General features: G+C 44.3%; 1 protein-coding gene and 1 long non-coding RNA gene across 5 annotated transcripts in view; one reads left to right on the forward strand and one right to left on the reverse strand.

Annotated features, from left to right (window-relative positions):
• PIK3R3 (phosphoinositide-3-kinase regulatory subunit 3) overlaps positions 1-16,941 on the reverse strand; it is a 58,742-nt gene that overhangs the window by 15,435 nt on the left and 26,366 nt on the right. For 3 of the 4 annotated variants that reach the window (XM_046944862.1, XM_426652.8, XM_046944863.1), the window contains one exon: positions 375-486. In XM_046944862.1, the coding sequence (XP_046800818.1) occupies positions 375-486 (112 nt within the window). Of the gene's footprint in view, positions 1-374; positions 487-16,069; positions 16,920-16,941 lie in introns of those variants that run through there. The other variant, XM_004936762.5, reaches the window with a different exon arrangement.
• Positions 13,193-16,303, forward strand: LOC121111450. The gene is made up of 2 exons (XR_005862048.2): positions 13,193-13,258; positions 14,184-16,303. It is a non-coding gene; the product is annotated as an uncharacterized LOC121111450 (long non-coding RNA).

Raw genomic sequence — 16,941 nt, forward strand, 5'->3', positions numbered from 1 at the left:
GCAACCTCTTTAGAACAAACCTCCGACTGAAAGTTTGCTGAACTGCACGCATCCCAGCACGGTACGCTTATAAAACCTTATTATTAGCTGGCACACTCAGAAGAACTTTCTTCCTTTTGCTCTTTTCTAAAGTGTGTATATATCTGGAGAAGTGAAAAACCCAAAATAACTGTCAGCAGGACTGACACTATCTATACCAGAACAACAGCAACTTAAACACAAGCCCTGAATCCAGTTGAACGCCAGCATTTAGGTGCTTTGCCAAGCATAATCCTGGAGCACTTCCATCCTGTAAAATGCTGTCTGAAATAGGTATTTTTTTTCTCCTGAAGTCTAACAGGATCATTCTATTTTTAGTAAAAAATATTGCTTACCTTGAGATGTCCCCCCAGTACCATTCTGCTTCCTGCAGAGAGAAGCTGGAATTGTCCTTTATTCCATTTGTGTTCACTGGAGTCATTGGTTTGGAGGGCTTCGGAGGAAGAGCTGAAAATTAAGAAGAGATTAAAGAGAGGTGAGTAGGGGAAAGCAATCACTAGAATGTTAAGAAACATGATGGTGAATAAGTGAGAAGAAAATGCATCTTCAATTTGGAATTTTTAAAGAAATTTGAAGTCAACAGCTGTGCTGTGATACTATGTTGTCCAGTACTTCAACCAAACCTGCTAGAGGAAATAGGGGAAGGAGTAAGAGAAAGCATGAGTTATTCTAAAGAAAGTCTGGCTCAGGCGAGACAACAAATGCTATTACTGCCTAAACCTCCAAAAACAAGTTATAATGGTGTATTGTGTCTGAAAGCTTCAGCCTGCAAGACATTGTGCACAGCTATGGAAAAGCTGCAGTTGCTAAGGCATCACAAATCCTTATGGCAACCCACAAGAGCAAACAGGTGAGTGCTCCTTCAGAGAGAAATATGCTGCTAGAGAGAGCTGGGCAGCAGCACATCCATCACGGGCCCTAGGTTCATGTTCCCCACTAGGAACAAAAGCTACGATTCTGAATAGATAGTTATGGGGAAAAGGGACATGAGCTCATTACCAGTGTCAGATCCTCTTCATACAGCTGAAACATTTACCATAAGAAAGGGGCTGCTACAAATCCCCCAGAGAGAGGCAGGCATGTAGGCCCAGTGCATGACTGCCTGGAATGCCCTATTCTGAGTTCAGCACAAACCAGCTTTTGCTTCTGTGCCCAAAATACGTCGTGCAGCATGACAGCATACAATCCACTGATACTTGTCTGGTCACCTCTTGCAGCTATACAAACAAATTCCTCGTGATCCTGAATGTTAAATTCTCTATCAGGAGTAAGTCAGCATCCACAGGCATGGTAATAGATTGGTAGAGACGTGTCCGCTAGCAGAAACGCATTACACCATTCTGCTTGTGAAGGATGTCTCTGCTTTGCAGAGGCTCAGGCTCTCCTCGCAACACCACCACCGAACCAAAGCATTTTTCAGACATTTCGTGAGTGTTTTACAGAGACATCTGAATTCAGAGCAAGAAAGCAGCTACACACACAGGTCTGCCAGCACATTTTCAAGTCAGACCCTGAACATCTGTGCTCCCAGCTCTGTGCTCTCACCATCAGATTACACAAGCATCAGAGAGCAGGGCCGATGTGCGCTGACAATAGCTAGCTTTCAGATGCCCACAAGCCCGGTGTACAAGCAGAAATACAAATAACATGAGTAGAAAGGAGAGTTTGATCTCTAGCTCCAGCGCAGAGTGGCTTAACACTGAGAGGTGTGCTACTTGGCACCAGCCATCTGCTCACCTCCGAGCCACACCTCCCACATTAAAGAAGAGAAAACACCGTTTCAACTGCAGTTCCAAATACCATTTCATCTTGAATATCCAACACAGTAAGTTCAGTGTTCTCCGACAAACCAGCAGATACTTTAATCGAGCCAATCTAAACTAAACCTGAACCTTGACCCAGACGTTTGCACCCTGGGGTTGCTGACCAAACACCTGATTCAGATAGCAGCATTCATGCTGCGGTATTGGGCATTAAAGCCAAGCACACAGGTTCTTTTTATGGGGTGAGCTGGGAACTTTCAGGTGTGTGCCTATCTAGCGAGGCAATAACAGGGTTTGTTATAACAGGAAGGTGAAAACCTTCGGAATCAGTGAAGTAGCTTCCTGGTTAGGAGGCTTCATTTACTCCCAGCTCAACTACCGCAGTTGTTTTGTTTGTACAGCACCTAAGCACTTCTATAAAGTACCATTGAGAGTAAGACACAGCTCTAGCCCTACTTTGCTTGAAGCCCTGAGTCTGTGCAAGCAACTTCATTTGCGGAGCCCTGTGTTATCCCACCTTCCTCAATCAAAGCTCATGAATCAAAAAGGAGCTTCATGTCACTCTTCCCCCTCTTTGGGCTTTGCTGCTCCCCGTACTCCAAGCAAGCAACAAGACAGAAGCAGTGGTTCTGAGTCTCATTAGTATCTGCATATGGCCATAAATCTGAGCTGAAAAACCTGTTTTGTATTTATTCCAGAATCTTTTGTAGATTCTGAATCATCAGCAAGTTCATGAAAATTAATGTGAAAAAACACACGACAGCACGGAGAAATCTTAACAAATGGTACCAGCACCAGCAATGACTTCACTGGGTCTTGCAAATTAAAGCTTGGACCCAAAACTTCAAGGCATTCTACAGTGTCAGAGCCTGTTTTATGCTGCTAATAGGGGCTTTCCAGAAGAGGCTTTCAAGTATTCTCCAGAGTACTTGAAAACTTCTCTAGCCCTTCTTGTAAGATTAAACCCTGCTTATATACTGTGGAATAATTCAGCAGCTTTGTCAGGGCTCACTCCAAAGCATTGGGCACAGAAAAGCAAACTAACAAAGCCCAGAAAGGTAAGGAACAAGCGCTTGCACACGGACACAGAGCTCCAGACATTAAACCAAGAGCCCTCACTACAGGTGGGGCCTTTCCTCTTTTTCCTTAATAGGTGGTAGCAGTTCTGGCTATCAGGGCTGAGCGCAGAGCTTTGTTCTGTGTGAGGAAATTGGAAGGAAATTCTCCTAGGGAGAAGAATAAGGCTTGGACCAGTTCCTGTAAAACCTGACTCATGGAAGCCAGTCTCCTTCTCACAATAGACTTTTAAAAATGCTCCTTAATAGCTTGCACATTTTAAAAATAAAAAGAAGTATTTGCAAGGGCGGATACTTTGTTTCCAAAGAGCTATGGATCCAATTCTTTACTTTGAGCTCTTTGAATAGTAATAGATTTCTCCCTGTCCTGGCTACGGACACAGGCCCTTGCCAACAAGCTAATATGCCCATCTATTTCAGTGGTTTCTGCCTGATATGACTGTGGGCTGTATGAACAGATAACTGAGGAGGAAGACAGTTTAAACTCTGCAGCCCAGAACCTGTGATGACAAGAGGAGAATGTGGCAGTGTGACAAGGCTGCTGTAGCAGGGCAGCACCCAGGCACTGGCGCAATGGGTCACGATGAGAGGCAGCCTAGCATAGTGTTTACTGGTACCTACACAGTCCTTATAACTGTGCTAGGAGAGATCATGTCATGTTTCTGTGATAAATGATGAAGAGCCTTAAAGACTCTACATATTTTGATTTAAATGTAAAAAATGCAGTTTGATGCACTTTGCTTGATGAACTTTGGAGTGTTAAAATCTCGCAGCAAAGAAGAGTCAGGCTGTCCTGAAGTCAACAGAAACGCCTTTGAGAGCAGCTGTGTTTCTTTCCATGTCATTGGGTCCAATCCTGCTCTAGTACGATGCATCTCATGATCTCGATGCATCTCAAAACAATCTCTGATTAGATCCATCCTGATGCTTCTCTCTCCTCCTTTTTCTTGGGAGAGAAACGAGGTTGACCCGAAGTGATTAACAGCACAATGGATCTATTTGTTCTAATAAAGAACTTATTGTGAGTGCCACATAGAGAAACATCACGCCAGTACCCATGTCTCTAGGACAGCTTCACCACACGGACCTTTCCAAAACCCAAAGGGAAGAGCCAACTGGGACACCTGCTGCTGGGTGCTCCTAAGGGCTGGAGTGCAGCCAAGGGAAGAGATGGGGCCCCTCGTGTGGAAGCCAGCACCTTTGCTTTTTCTTTCCTTAGCATCCCCTCTCCCCAGCTTCCCCAGGCAGCCTCGCTTGAGCTAAATCCCAATCTCAGATCAGTGTTACTTAGAAAGGGGAAATAAAGAGCTGACGGCTGGATGGAGACAGCGGAGCGGCCAATGCCGGTGGGGCCCGGGATCGGATGTTGCTGACGTCAGGCCCAGATGGCTGCCGTGCCCTCTCCTCAGGTAGCTTCAGCCAAGCCGCTCTGCAGCGCCGAGATGCAGCTCCTCAGAGAGACAAGCTATCGATTGGCCTGTGCCAAGGGAATGTTTTTCATGCTTTCTTGACTGCGTGGAATTGCTTTTCTTTTCAAAAGGCTGCTCGAGATTTAACAGACGCAATTCCCTGAAATTCAGCTCACCTCCAACACCAAGGCAACAAAGAATACTGGCAAGGGTCTGAGGATTAGCGCCCGTGTATATTTTTGTCTTTAAATAAGGACTCTTGTAGAAAACACTGGGCTATACTAATCCCAAATTTAACTCCAGTAAAGCACGCTGGGACTTCCGTGAGATACATACTTTTCCCAGTTAGGCTTTTAATCAATTTTTTCACAGGTTTATGTGATTTAAGAGCCAGTGAGCCCTACATGTGACAGTTTTCAATGGCAGTAATTCAGGAGGAATGAAAAAGAAGAATGCCTTGGGTCTCCAAGAGCTACATCCCAAATAGCACCCAGTCAGGCAGTATTTGCATACAAGACGAACCTGCCAGTTAATTAAGCTCTCATATGCAGTTCTAAGGCAGATGCCACTCAGTCTAAGAAAGCCTCCAAACACAACTCTTTTCTTCTAGCATTTTCCAAGGGCTGCAGGTCAGATGAGCAATAACAAAACAAGTTCAAATGTGGGATTGACCCTATCTTATCGTTACAAATAATTACAACTACCAAACGCTGTGATAAAGTCAATTTTAAGTCACTCAGCACTTCCATGAGTTTGTTCAGTAAACTTCTTTCTGAATTGTTCAGTCTCCTCTCCCTACACATTCTGACAAGCAGACGGCAGATCAGAGGATTTCTGAAGACAGTCACTCAGATTCAGGAAGGCTGACATACAGTAAGTACCCTGCAGACTGTAATATAGAGCTCCAGAAAGTATCATTACTATGGAAATGTGCAAGTAATCCACGGTTAGACCAGCTAACACTTTAATGACATAGTCCTCAAGGACAAAGATTTTCTCTTTGGAGGTATAGATGAGGACTTGGAACGAAACAAAAGCTAAAACCTCTCAATCTTGAACTGTTCTCTTTAGTCTTACCCAATTTCTCAACCTCTTTTCTCAATTTCTCAGACACTTTTAAGGCAAATACTCAAAATCTTTCATTGCCTCAATAGCCCCGTACTTGTCACAACTGCACAAGGTCCCCTCAAGGCAGTTGCAACTTCAGAAAAAAGCTTATGCTGAACAAAGGTGCTTTTTGCACTTGGTTTTGGTGAAAGTGTGTACCCGGTGCAAGCAAGAGCAGTGATGTGCTGCACTTTAGCTGAGGTTTCCAGCTGACAAAGAGGAGGACTGAGCACACCTGCTGACAGCGGCTCAGCCTGCACTGCTGACAGGTACGTTACCTTGGCAGCTGCACATCCTCCTGTGTCAGTTCTCCTGCCAAGACCCCTTTCTCTGAGCCCCAAACATCAGTCCTTTCTCAGCTGCCCTTCCCCAAAAGGCAGCTAACATGCACTGGAAATTCCGCAGGGACACAGGAGGAAGCTACTTGATCACATTACTGCTGGCCACAGAATCTCATACATGCTCACATTTTTGCTCTACTCCCTTAAAAACAGGCAAGACGCCAAAGGCTAAAACATATTCAGAGAATTGAAGTCTTTCAATATCTCATTACAGAAAACAGCAGACAAGTTGGCAGAAAGCCAGGCAGGTTTCCAACAAAAACACTCCCATTATAGCTTTGCTTGTGTTTCTATGAACTTTCATAAAAACCAACACCTTTAAGAAATATTTCAGTTTTGATTAATTGACTTTTTTGATAAAGATCTGTTTTGTTTGAAAACTTCCCAACCATCCAGTCTGCTCCCACACCTCCCAACCACAGTTTCTTCTCCTACGGTCTGCCAAATTTCTGGTGCACTCAGCTCTTCATGAGCACCCACAGCTACTGCCCAGGTTAAAGGTTACTCAATACTGGACACCCGCAGACAACAACAGGGTGTGAAGGGAAGGAGCTGGCTGACATTCACAGCTCTCCTTGGGGCACCTGACAAGCACCCATCGCTACTTCACAAGGCTTGTCCCTTCACCAGCTGAGTTGGAAGAATTGGAAGACGTGCACTGTCAGACACATGACTTCAGGATCTTTTTCTGTATTATAAAGTAATATGGTATTTCCTTTTCATTCCACTCTTTGCATGAAATGGCAAAGTAAAAAAGGCCCAACTTCCCAATTTTCACTGCTTGATGAAAAATTGTTTACCTTTCAACCCAGCTCATAGTGAGCGTAACAGCTGCAAAGCTCCAGCAGTGCGAGAGGTTCCATGACCAACAGCATTGAGGTGGCTGTCCCAAAGTCAGCATAAGGAATATGAAAAGGACAAGCTCTCTTTCACATAGCAAGCATAATTAGCACGTTATCAACATCTAGATACCAAATCAATAATAATGCCTTAGAAGTTTTGCCATGTTGCACTTACTCAGAAGGATTGTCGCTACCAGGGCATCAGGTTTGGCTCACCTCAGGAAGGACCAGCTTTACCTGCTGAGCAGTAAGAGTCTCTTTGGAGTAACTCTTTGGGGCAGACTCTTTGGTCTCTACATAGAGGTAGATGCTGGATAAGAGTAAGGAAAGCACGATGACTTGCATAAACATAGAGAGGTTCAGTGATAGAGAATGAGGTAGCCTTCATTGTGGAAGATGAACAGCGAAGTCGCCATGCAGTGCCACTACAGTTTGGAGGCATACCAAAGCCAGAAGAAAAAAAAAGTAATTTTAAATGAAAGAAAAGCTCAAGGCTGCTATCCCCAGCTACTTCAAAGACTAACCATCTATCCAGATGGCAGGTACAAAGACAGAAACCAGTTCTCATTGGAGAACAGAAATAATTTGGTGCTAGTGAGAACTTAAAATAATAATAATACAGCTGTAAATACAGGTGACTCTTGCTGCTCCAAGCAGCATTTTTTTCAGTTTACCACTAGTTTAGATCTTTGACAGCAGTATGTGAGAAGTTTCTCATACAGTACCTGTCCTTGCCATATGTCAAATATTTTCTGTAGTTACTGAAGTAGATATATTTCAACACCACCAAAATTGCTGACAGAAAGCCATTTTAATCTAGATCACAAGATGCAAATCAAACCAAATCTGAAGTCAGAAAAGTATTCACACATCATTATTTCTAAGAACCTTGTTCCAGAAGGACACTGCATCAAAGCAGAAGTCCCAATCCACGCAGTTGTGTGCAAGGTTTTAAATTTTGGGGTTTTTTTTTTGAGAGGGTGGATGAAAGGAAGGAAAGAATTCCTCCAGAAGCAAAGACAGTCAGGTGTAACATCAGACCTCAGTGCCTACAGAGGCTGAAACATAGGATAATGCTATGGAAAATAAACATTAAAAAAAACAAGTCCAGCTCCTGTAGATTTTTTCTTTCATGAGGAAGATGTGGAAAGTAACTGTGAGTGGTAGCTAGCAGAAGGAAACAGGGGGTTTATGCTTTGAAAGAGAAATCCAACCTGAAGTACAAGAGACCCGCAGTGATGCCAATGCAAAACTGAAGTTATTTTGCAGTGAAAGAACAAACAGATGAAGGGAATACAGATTGATGCTTTTGATTTGTCCAAACCCACACATTTTTGTGCTGAGAAACATGATGTTTTTAAGCCTTTCCTAAACAACCAGGAGTCAGATTTAAGGATTATCTGACGTTAGAAGCAGTAACATATATATGAACTATCATTAAAATAACATTTTTCCAGTTCACGAAAACTGGATGAATGTTGGAAGCAGTCACAGGTTGAAGCATTTGAAGTATTTTGCCTCCTCTTACAAAAAGATAGCTGGGTGGAAGGTAGCCATCTTGAGTGTGTGGCTGGACCCAAAGCCAGAGAAGAACTGGGATTCTGTTCAGCCACAGGAAAGCTTCAGAGCACGTTATGCTTTGGCATCAGGGTTCACCAGGCAGCTGGTGGACATCCAGCAAGGCAGCTGGGGGCCTGCTGGAAAAGGCACCACTTGCTCTTTGCTTTCTTTGAACCGTATGAATTTTTCCTAAAACTCCCTGGGTGCAGCTACTTCTCTTTGGAAGTGCACTAGAATCACTTACAGTACTGAAACATATTCACTAAAACACTGCAAAATCTTTGTCTTTTTAGTGGAGGACACAGCAAAGATGAAGGACAATTAAAACAATCTCTTCTGAGGAGGTAACATCCACACACATTGTGTGGGGACTCATCACCAGCTCGTGTGCTGTAGTTTAGATTATGTGCAGAAAAGAGTTCTTGCTTACTTAGCTATTGTGCACATTGTCAAAAGAAATGAGATCAAAAGCAGAAGTAAAAAAGAAAACCTGACTCATTTCCATAGGGGCATTTAGTACGTAAGCAGAGTCTGTTCTTTAAGCTTTACTCACCAACCTACACGTTTCCAAAAACCCAGCTAGAATGCACCAATTGCTTCCATGGAGCCCAAATTTTAGGGCAACCTGTTACTACGGTCTAACAGTCTTTTTGATGATAATAAAACCTAACCATTAAAATACACGGGGAAATGCTGATAAAAGTTTTCTTTATGCTGCTGTTTCCAGCGTTCTCCAGCTCTCTGCCCAAAAAGTGACTCACTAAACAATCAGCATGAGGTGATGTAAGGCACCCAACTGCTCTCAGTAATGGGCGCAGATGTGTACGACCAGCTATGCCTCTCAGTTTTCCCAAGCTGTAGAGCAAAGATAAGCCTGAATAGCTTCATTCTGGAGTAAGATATCACACAGGCAATGGCGAAGACAGAAATCAACTCTGCTGCTTGGGAAAATGATATTCCCCAAAGGAAACTCCAAGAATCTTCTTCTTTTAAGCAGGTGAGTTAGTAGGAAGCACCATGGCAATTAACTCCTGTTAGGTTTCATAATGAGATACAGAACTGTTCAGAGCAATGTAGAAATAACGTTTGCTAGGATTAGAACAGGCTCTGATTACAAACAAGCATGGTTTCTTTTATGTTTTACTTTGCATAAGCACACACCTTTTCAGAACACGCAGTCAAACAACTCCCTTCAGTAACCTTCCTCTCTCCAACTATTTCTACACTATCTGAAAGCCTACAGGTAAATGTGAGCCTTTTAAAGCAGACCCTCCCATCTCAAGCAAAGTATCATTTCACTTTATATTAATGATGCTATTTTTTGCGTTCGTGTATTTAATTGAAAGCTGATGAGTGATATTCTTTAACAGTTAGAGCCATCAAAACGAAAACCATGCACAAGGAATGTAAGAGCAAGCCTGAAAATGCAATTGGAAGTTTAGAAATTAAAAATGCTTACAGCAGTCATTAAGTGAAAAGGCTGATAGAGAAATGTAGGATAACAAAAATGGAATATGTTTTACCTCACTTTCTGTATAGGAGCTGAGACTCTGTTTCAAGCTGTTTTTCCAGGATCACCAGGACTGTAAGTGATGGAACTTTATTTCCTCCTCTACCCTAAGATCAGTCTGCACAAAATTCCTTTACGCAATAAAGAAACTCCCATCCCCCAGCACCTATATGTTGGAAACTGGACCTTCAGCAAAACTGCAATTTGTAATGAAGACATTGCTGCTGCAGTGCTGTGCTGGTGCTGACATGTATCAGTAGAACTACTCCCATTCTTTAAGATGTGTAAGAGCAGAATTTTTCTTTGATAAGCTTCTGGAGTCAGCTCAGATAAGCTGAAGGACAATACTGACAATGCTATTAAAATCTGCATCTGTTCTCCCACTGGAAAACCAGTCAGGCATAGACATTCAGTGTTCACCTACATCTGGCTACTGTATACCACAAACTCAATTTGAGAAGCCACATTCAGTTTCCACAATAACATTGATAATGATACAGTACGACTTGTATCCACGTAAACACTGCCCTTCAGATCAGAATCCTATGTTTTCCAAGTTACAATTATAGTATCACTCCCCTAAAACAAGGGTTGTCAAATTGTATATGAGAAGAAAATAGAAACTATAATGAATAAATACATGTTCTCACTTGGATACTTGTCTCACTCATACAATGGCAGAGCTGCTTTAGCAAAGCAGATGAACCTAAGCAGTCTGTAGGTAATTCTTTCTCCTTCTCCATCTTCATTATGGAGAGATGTTGTAATAAGAAAATGGATACAGGTGGTTTAAGCTGTAACAGGAGACAAGGAAAAGTAATATTCTTGAAAAAGTTGCTTGAGTCAAGTTATGAACACAGTCAGCCATACTCGGCCCAACAGACTTCAAAAGGTAGCTCTTACACAGCTTCAGGACACTTATTCTGTTACCTGCTCATAAACAGAGCCCATTCTGCATTAGTAAGCCAACTTTAAACTTGTGGTTTTCTTCATAATCCACACAAGTGAAACTAACCTCTAATTTGTAGTTGAGCCAAATATCTTTGCTGACATCTGTATCTGAAATCCCAGCGGAACACTCTCACTGATTTTCATCCAACTGTGATAAAATGTATTCAGTGATTACATATTTTATCATCAACACAATTGGTAATATATCCCAGATCTACAGAGGAAAAGGCACAATTCAGTCCTACTAATTGGAAGTGAGGTAATGCATAGGTAGTTATGGATTTGGTACTCTGGCAACTTTGCAGTCAATTCTCTATTGAAAAACTGCACTTCTGGCAGTAAATACCTCTTGCAGATCTGAAGAGATGTCACCAAAAAACCTAAACTCAACCCAGTAACCTATGTTTCCGTCTTTTCAGACACGTCCTGTAGCAAGAACAAACATGAATGAACCACAGACACATCAGTTTTCTAATGCCAGTGCATGATGCTGTTATGGCTATATTATTTCGTAGTAATCCTAACAGAAAATTCAGAAGCTACATTAGCTATTTGCAATTTTTGGTTCCAGTTTTCTTAGCAGACGCTGACGATTTTTTAGTTGCACCTATCAGTATTTGCTACCTACAGCTACTACCTTATACCAGTGATACCATTTATTATGCCCAAAGACAAGCAAGAAGAAGAAGAAAGTATCAACTACTTCAAAGGAAACAGCAGTCACCCTGCTGGCTGTCACTGCTTCTACTACTGTATTAGCTGCACTGCTCTAAGGAGTGTTTTGTAAGGCTGGCAGGACTGCATCTGCAGTCCCACTCCTGTGTCTAAGATGGTCTGAAAGCTAGAAATCTGTAGAGGCCTTGGCTTTTACTTTTTAGAGGCTTTTTACTCTCTACTTTCATTGCTTTTTTTTTCATAGTAGCTCATATGGCGCTATGTTTTGGATTTGTGATGAAAAACAGTGCTGATAATACATTGATGAGCTAGTTGCTGCTGAGCAGCACTTAAACAGCATCAAGGTCTTTCCTGTTTCTCACGCTGCCCTTATAGCTATGAGGCTGGGATGCACAAGAAGGTGGGACAGGGCACAGTCCAGACAGTCGGCCAAACAGATATTCCATGCCACGTGACGTTGTACTCAGCAATAAAGGCTGGGAGGACATTCAGAGTTACTGCATTTGCCTTCCTTGGTAAGAGCTATTTGCGATGGAGCCCTACCTTCCTGGTAATGACTGTTCGTCTGCCTGCCAATGGGAAACGGTGAATGATTCACTCACTACCGATGACCAACAGGGCAGTTTGGAACTGGAAATTCCCCAGGGAAGCAGTCACAGCCCCAAGACTGGCAGTGTTCAAGAAGCACTGGGACAACGTTCCCAGATACGTGGTTTAACTCTTAGTTTTCCCTCTGTGGAGTTTGGAGTTGGACTCAATAATCCTTAAGGGTCTTTTCCAACTCACGGTACTCTCTTATTTTGTGACTCCCCTATTTTGCTTTACTAGCATGCACAGCTTTTGGAGGGAGAGAGAGAACAGCTGTGTGATGCTCATCTGCCAGCCATGGTCAATCCATAACATCCCTTTTTGTCACCCAACGTGGGGCTCAAAGGGTTCCAGATAACAACAAATTTGATTGGAGCATGCTAGACTGAAATTATAGATGTTATATCTAAATAGCTATTAATTGGCGGGCTCCTGCACTTGCTGCAGGGCTTGCCTACCTTACAGTATACTGGGCTGCAGCCCTTGTTAGTGGCTGCTTATTGTTTTCCCTATAGTTTTTACCATTTTACTCTGCTGTGCCTGGGAACATTTTCATATGAGCAATGGCCATGCACCTGGGCTGACAGATGGCCAGGGCACTGCTGCTGTTCGGGGCAGGCTGGAATGCCAGTGGAAACTCAAGTCAAAAGGACTGTGGCTGCGGACAAGTCCAAGCAGGAAAATGTACACCCCAAAGCATCTTTGTGGATAAGGCAATGCTGAAACACCTCAAAGCAACTTGTGGGTAAGCCCACAAAACAGTAGGTGCATCTGGTGGCACATGGTAAAGCTGCAGATGAGCATGTCCACCCCTAAGAGACTGTGGCACATGCAGAAGCCCATTCTGGAGGAGTTCATTGCAACGATAAACCCTAAGGCTAAGGGAATGGTATCTGCATAAATGTAAGGATGGAAAGGCCAGCAGTTAACAAGGATGCATTAGATAGAATGAGACCTAAGAGCGACATAAACATTATGGAGTAAGAGGTAGATAGTGTACTGTTTTGAACCGGGATGGCTAGCTTTCTTCATACTAGCTCATATGGTGCTATGTTTTGCATTTATGATGAAAAATGGGCTTGACAACACACAGATGCATTAGCTGCTGTTGAGCAGTGCTTACACAGAGTCAGGGTCTTTTCTGCTTTTCATACTGCCCCGTGTATGAGAACTGCTGAGTCACAGCCTGAACCACTGATTGAGCACCTGAGGAAAGGACCAGGTCAGCCCTGGGAACACAGGTGAAGGCAATTCAGCTGTGTGACTGGGAAGGGTGTGCCTGGCTGTACCTCTCTTAGACCTCATTTAAGGGCTGACTGTCACTAAGGAAAGACCTCTTTCTGGAGATTCTTCCTTGGTGAAGCTTTCTCCTGTAAACCTGGAATCTTCTGATATGGGTAAGCAATCTTCTTCCTTTCTTTTATAGCACCTTTGTGTTGTGCCAATCCTTTTGTCATTACGCCTCTGGTGAAACACCTTTTCCCATCATAATAATCTGTTCAGTTGCTACACCCTGCTAGCTCATAGGCTAGGATGCACAATAAGATGGGAGGGAGCACAGCCAGGACAGCTTATCCCAACAGACCCAAGGGAGGTTCTCCATGCCCTACGATACTGTGCTCAGTAATAAAACCTGGGAAGGGACATTCAGAGCTGTTTCTTGGGAAGACGAGTAACTGTTATGTGATGGATGCTTTCCTAGAAATGCCCACGCATCTGCCTACCAATAGGAAACTGTGAATTAATTCCTGGTTTTGTTTTGCTTGCACGCACAACTTTTGTATTGGCTATTAAGCTGTCTTTATCTCTACCCATGAGTTTTCCCATTCTTACCCTTCTGATTCACTCCCCCATCTCATGTGAGGGGAGCACAGAAGGAGCTGCATGGTGCTGAGCTGCCTGCTGGAGTCAACAGCACACATTTGCTGCCTGACCCAACGTTTGCTGGAGAAAATTCCTGTGAAGGAGAAGTATCAACTTGATTATTTTTAAACTTCTGAGGAAGCCTTTGAGCAACCATGCTTCAGGACTTGCTCTGAGCATCCATTTACACCTCCAACATCTGACCAAAAGCAGGAGCAAGCTGATAAGCTGCTGCAGGTGCACTGAGGTCTGACAGGAATGACTCCTGTCTGCCTGCTATCACGGGGTTTAATTTCTGCATTATTATTGTGCAACACTAAGACGGGTATTCAGACAGCCTGCCAAGATAAATTAAAGGTCTACTGGCTCTTAACAAGAAACAGTATCCCCATCCTTGACTTAGAGGTTACAGGTGACACCGCACATTAGGCTCACCTTGTTTTTGTCTTCTGCCTGCAGCTGAGATACTAAAACGTAATCACGAGCAGTCATGCATGATTTGAGACATTTGGCTCCTGGCATCAGTAAATGCCCAGTACTGCAGCATAAAGACCAGCTGGGGAACTCTTCACGCAAGTTCTGTGAACAAAAGAACGTGCTGCCTTCCTTTGGCAGCAGGTAATTCACTGCATATTGTTAGTTTGTGTGCTGTTGAGAAAACATATTGCTGCCATTCAGCTGCTCAGGAGCTCTAGTCGCTGCGCAGGGGAATTCTATACTGAAAACCTTCACAAATTTTTCTTGGAGGTGGGCCAAATGGAGCTGTGGTTGTTACTGGGTGCAAATGCAGTGACTTTATCCCAAGGTATGCAGTGTCTGAGTCCTCCAAATAAATTCCTCCATGCTCCCCTTAGGGATGACCTATCAGCCCAGACCAGAGAATGCTTTTCCACCTTACCTCTGGAGGAGGCCACAGTCTCCTTCCCTCCCTCTGCAATTTAAAAGTTATACTTCTACCAAATCAGGACATACAGATGGGGACCATCCCATGCATCATTTCCAGCTCTGACTTTTCTCATTGTTTAAAGTCACCTACAACTGAACTCGTTCTTTTTCTGCTCAACACAAGTAGAAACAAATATTAACAGTGTAAACAGTTACAAACATTTACAAAAAAAAAAATACCCTTAGAAATTCATAGAAGCAAGCAAATGGATTTGACTGAACTTCACGCTTTCAGAAGCATCTAAAAATAGGTAGTGTCAGCTATGCAAGAATTTAATGAGCAGTGGCCAGCACTGAGAGATCTGTCCAATTTTGAAAGCGTCAGAGTGAGCAGAGGAAATGACTGCAGGTCCAGAGATCCAAGAAACTGAAGATGATCCTCCCCCTTCCCTTTTGATTCAAGCACCCACATACCTATGGAGGAAAAGAGCTCCCTGAACTGAAGCAGACTGAATATGTTGGAGACAGACGCCACGATTCAAGCACAGGTTGAAAAGTACATTTTGAAGCTCTGACAGCGCACGCTACGCAGATCATTCCACTTACAAGTGCTTATTTGGGATTTTTGATGCCTGTTTTACCATACATTCTGAACATACAGATGAGAGAGCTGAGAGCACCAAGACCCTTCGGTTACCTTCCTCCTCGCAGCCACTTACATTCTTTGAGGCACAGAGGTGGTCCCCCCCACCATCCACATATGCATTTCTTTAATCCATTACCAAAGGCAGAATCAGACTGTTCTCCTCGCACTTGTAAACCTTCCTCCAGCAGCAAGGAAACTTTGCACCCCAACTAAAAACTTCAGGCAAGCAGAAGACGATGCATTTCTCTGCTTTCAGTGCTGGCAACCAATGAAAAAAAGTTGCACCGAAGCCTTCTGAATGAGGTTATAAAGTGCTATGAAAATAACGCTGCCTCAAGGAAAGTCTTCCAACCTATTTGCAAGCCTTCCCAGCCACAAGAAACGAACCCAGAAACAACACACGCTTAATCTGTCAGTGCTGGAGAGAGAAAAAGGGTCTCAAAAAGCGTAAAAACTATTAAACTGAAAGTGAATGGAGCTAGCTAAATCACCCCCATCAAAGTGTTACGGGCACATAAAGGCACACAGGTGAAGAGGCTAATAAAAGTGCCGCTCCAGCAACGAACACAGCTCAGATATACTGCTTTCAATAAAAGGTGGTTTTCCTGACAAAAAGCAGCTCAGGAGCTGAGCGCAGCTCTCCCACCGCCCCATACAAGGCAGCCCACACCCCAATCCCAGCACGGGGGCACCCACAGACAGCGGGGTCCAGTGGACGTGAAGTTCCAAACCACTTTGGCCCCGATTTGCATCCACCCCTCCTGCTCCCTGGGTGCACCCAAGGCTGGGAGACGGCACCCGCTCAGCTCCGTACCTGGAGGGTCCATCTCAATGTAAAAGATGAGCTCAGTGGAATAGGGCATCATCACCTCCCTCCAGTCCGTGTCATCGCGGTCCATATCCCACACCGTGTTGTACATCGCGGCGGGCGGGCGGCAGCGGGGCTTTCTTTGCAGTTAATTGTTTAAAAAAATAATAATAATAAAAGGTGGAAAAAGGCTTCCAGGAATAGCCCACCTGCTCTGAAATAACGCTTCGGCTAAACAAACAAAAAAAAAGCTAAAAAAAATCGCTAAATTAAAGTTAAATTTAAAAAAAAGCCACTCGAGACACCTCAGGGCTGCCCTGCAGGACCTCAGACAGGTAGCTATACGGACAGATATATATATAATATACATAAAGCGCTTCTCGCTGGTTGTTCAGAAAGACACCTTTCCACAGAAAAGCCACTTTCCTGAATTCTCTCTCAAAATCGCCATTTTCGGGGTATTTTTAAAAACACCTGGCGGACAGCGAGACAAAAAACCCCCCACAAAAGCGGGGCACAGCGGCGGCTCGGGAGGAGGCGACTCCGCTGCCGGATGGAGCCCGAGCTGCAGCCCGAGGAGAAAGGAGGGGGCGGCGGGAACAATACCGGCGGCACAGCCCGGGCGGGCAGCGCTCAGCCCCGAGCTCAGCGCTGGGCGTGCAGCCCGCGGCGGTGCCCGCCGTGCCCCGTGTGCAGCCCGGCCTGGCTCAGCCGGCGGCTCCGAGCGGCTGCGGCGGGTGCTGCTGCTGTCGGTGGCGGCGGCCCCTCGCTCTGCGCGCCGCCGCCGGCCCCGCTAGGTTTCATTTTAAGAGGCTCTGAGGGGCCCAACCGTCGCCAACCGCCTCTTGCCGAGCGCGAGGCCACGCCCCCCCCGGCGC

Source organism: Gallus gallus, chromosome 8, assembly GCF_016699485.2.
Source record: "Gallus gallus isolate bGalGal1 chromosome 8, bGalGal1.mat.broiler.GRCg7b, whole genome shotgun sequence".
Taxonomy (NCBI): Eukaryota; Metazoa; Chordata; class Aves; order Galliformes; family Phasianidae; genus Gallus; species Gallus gallus.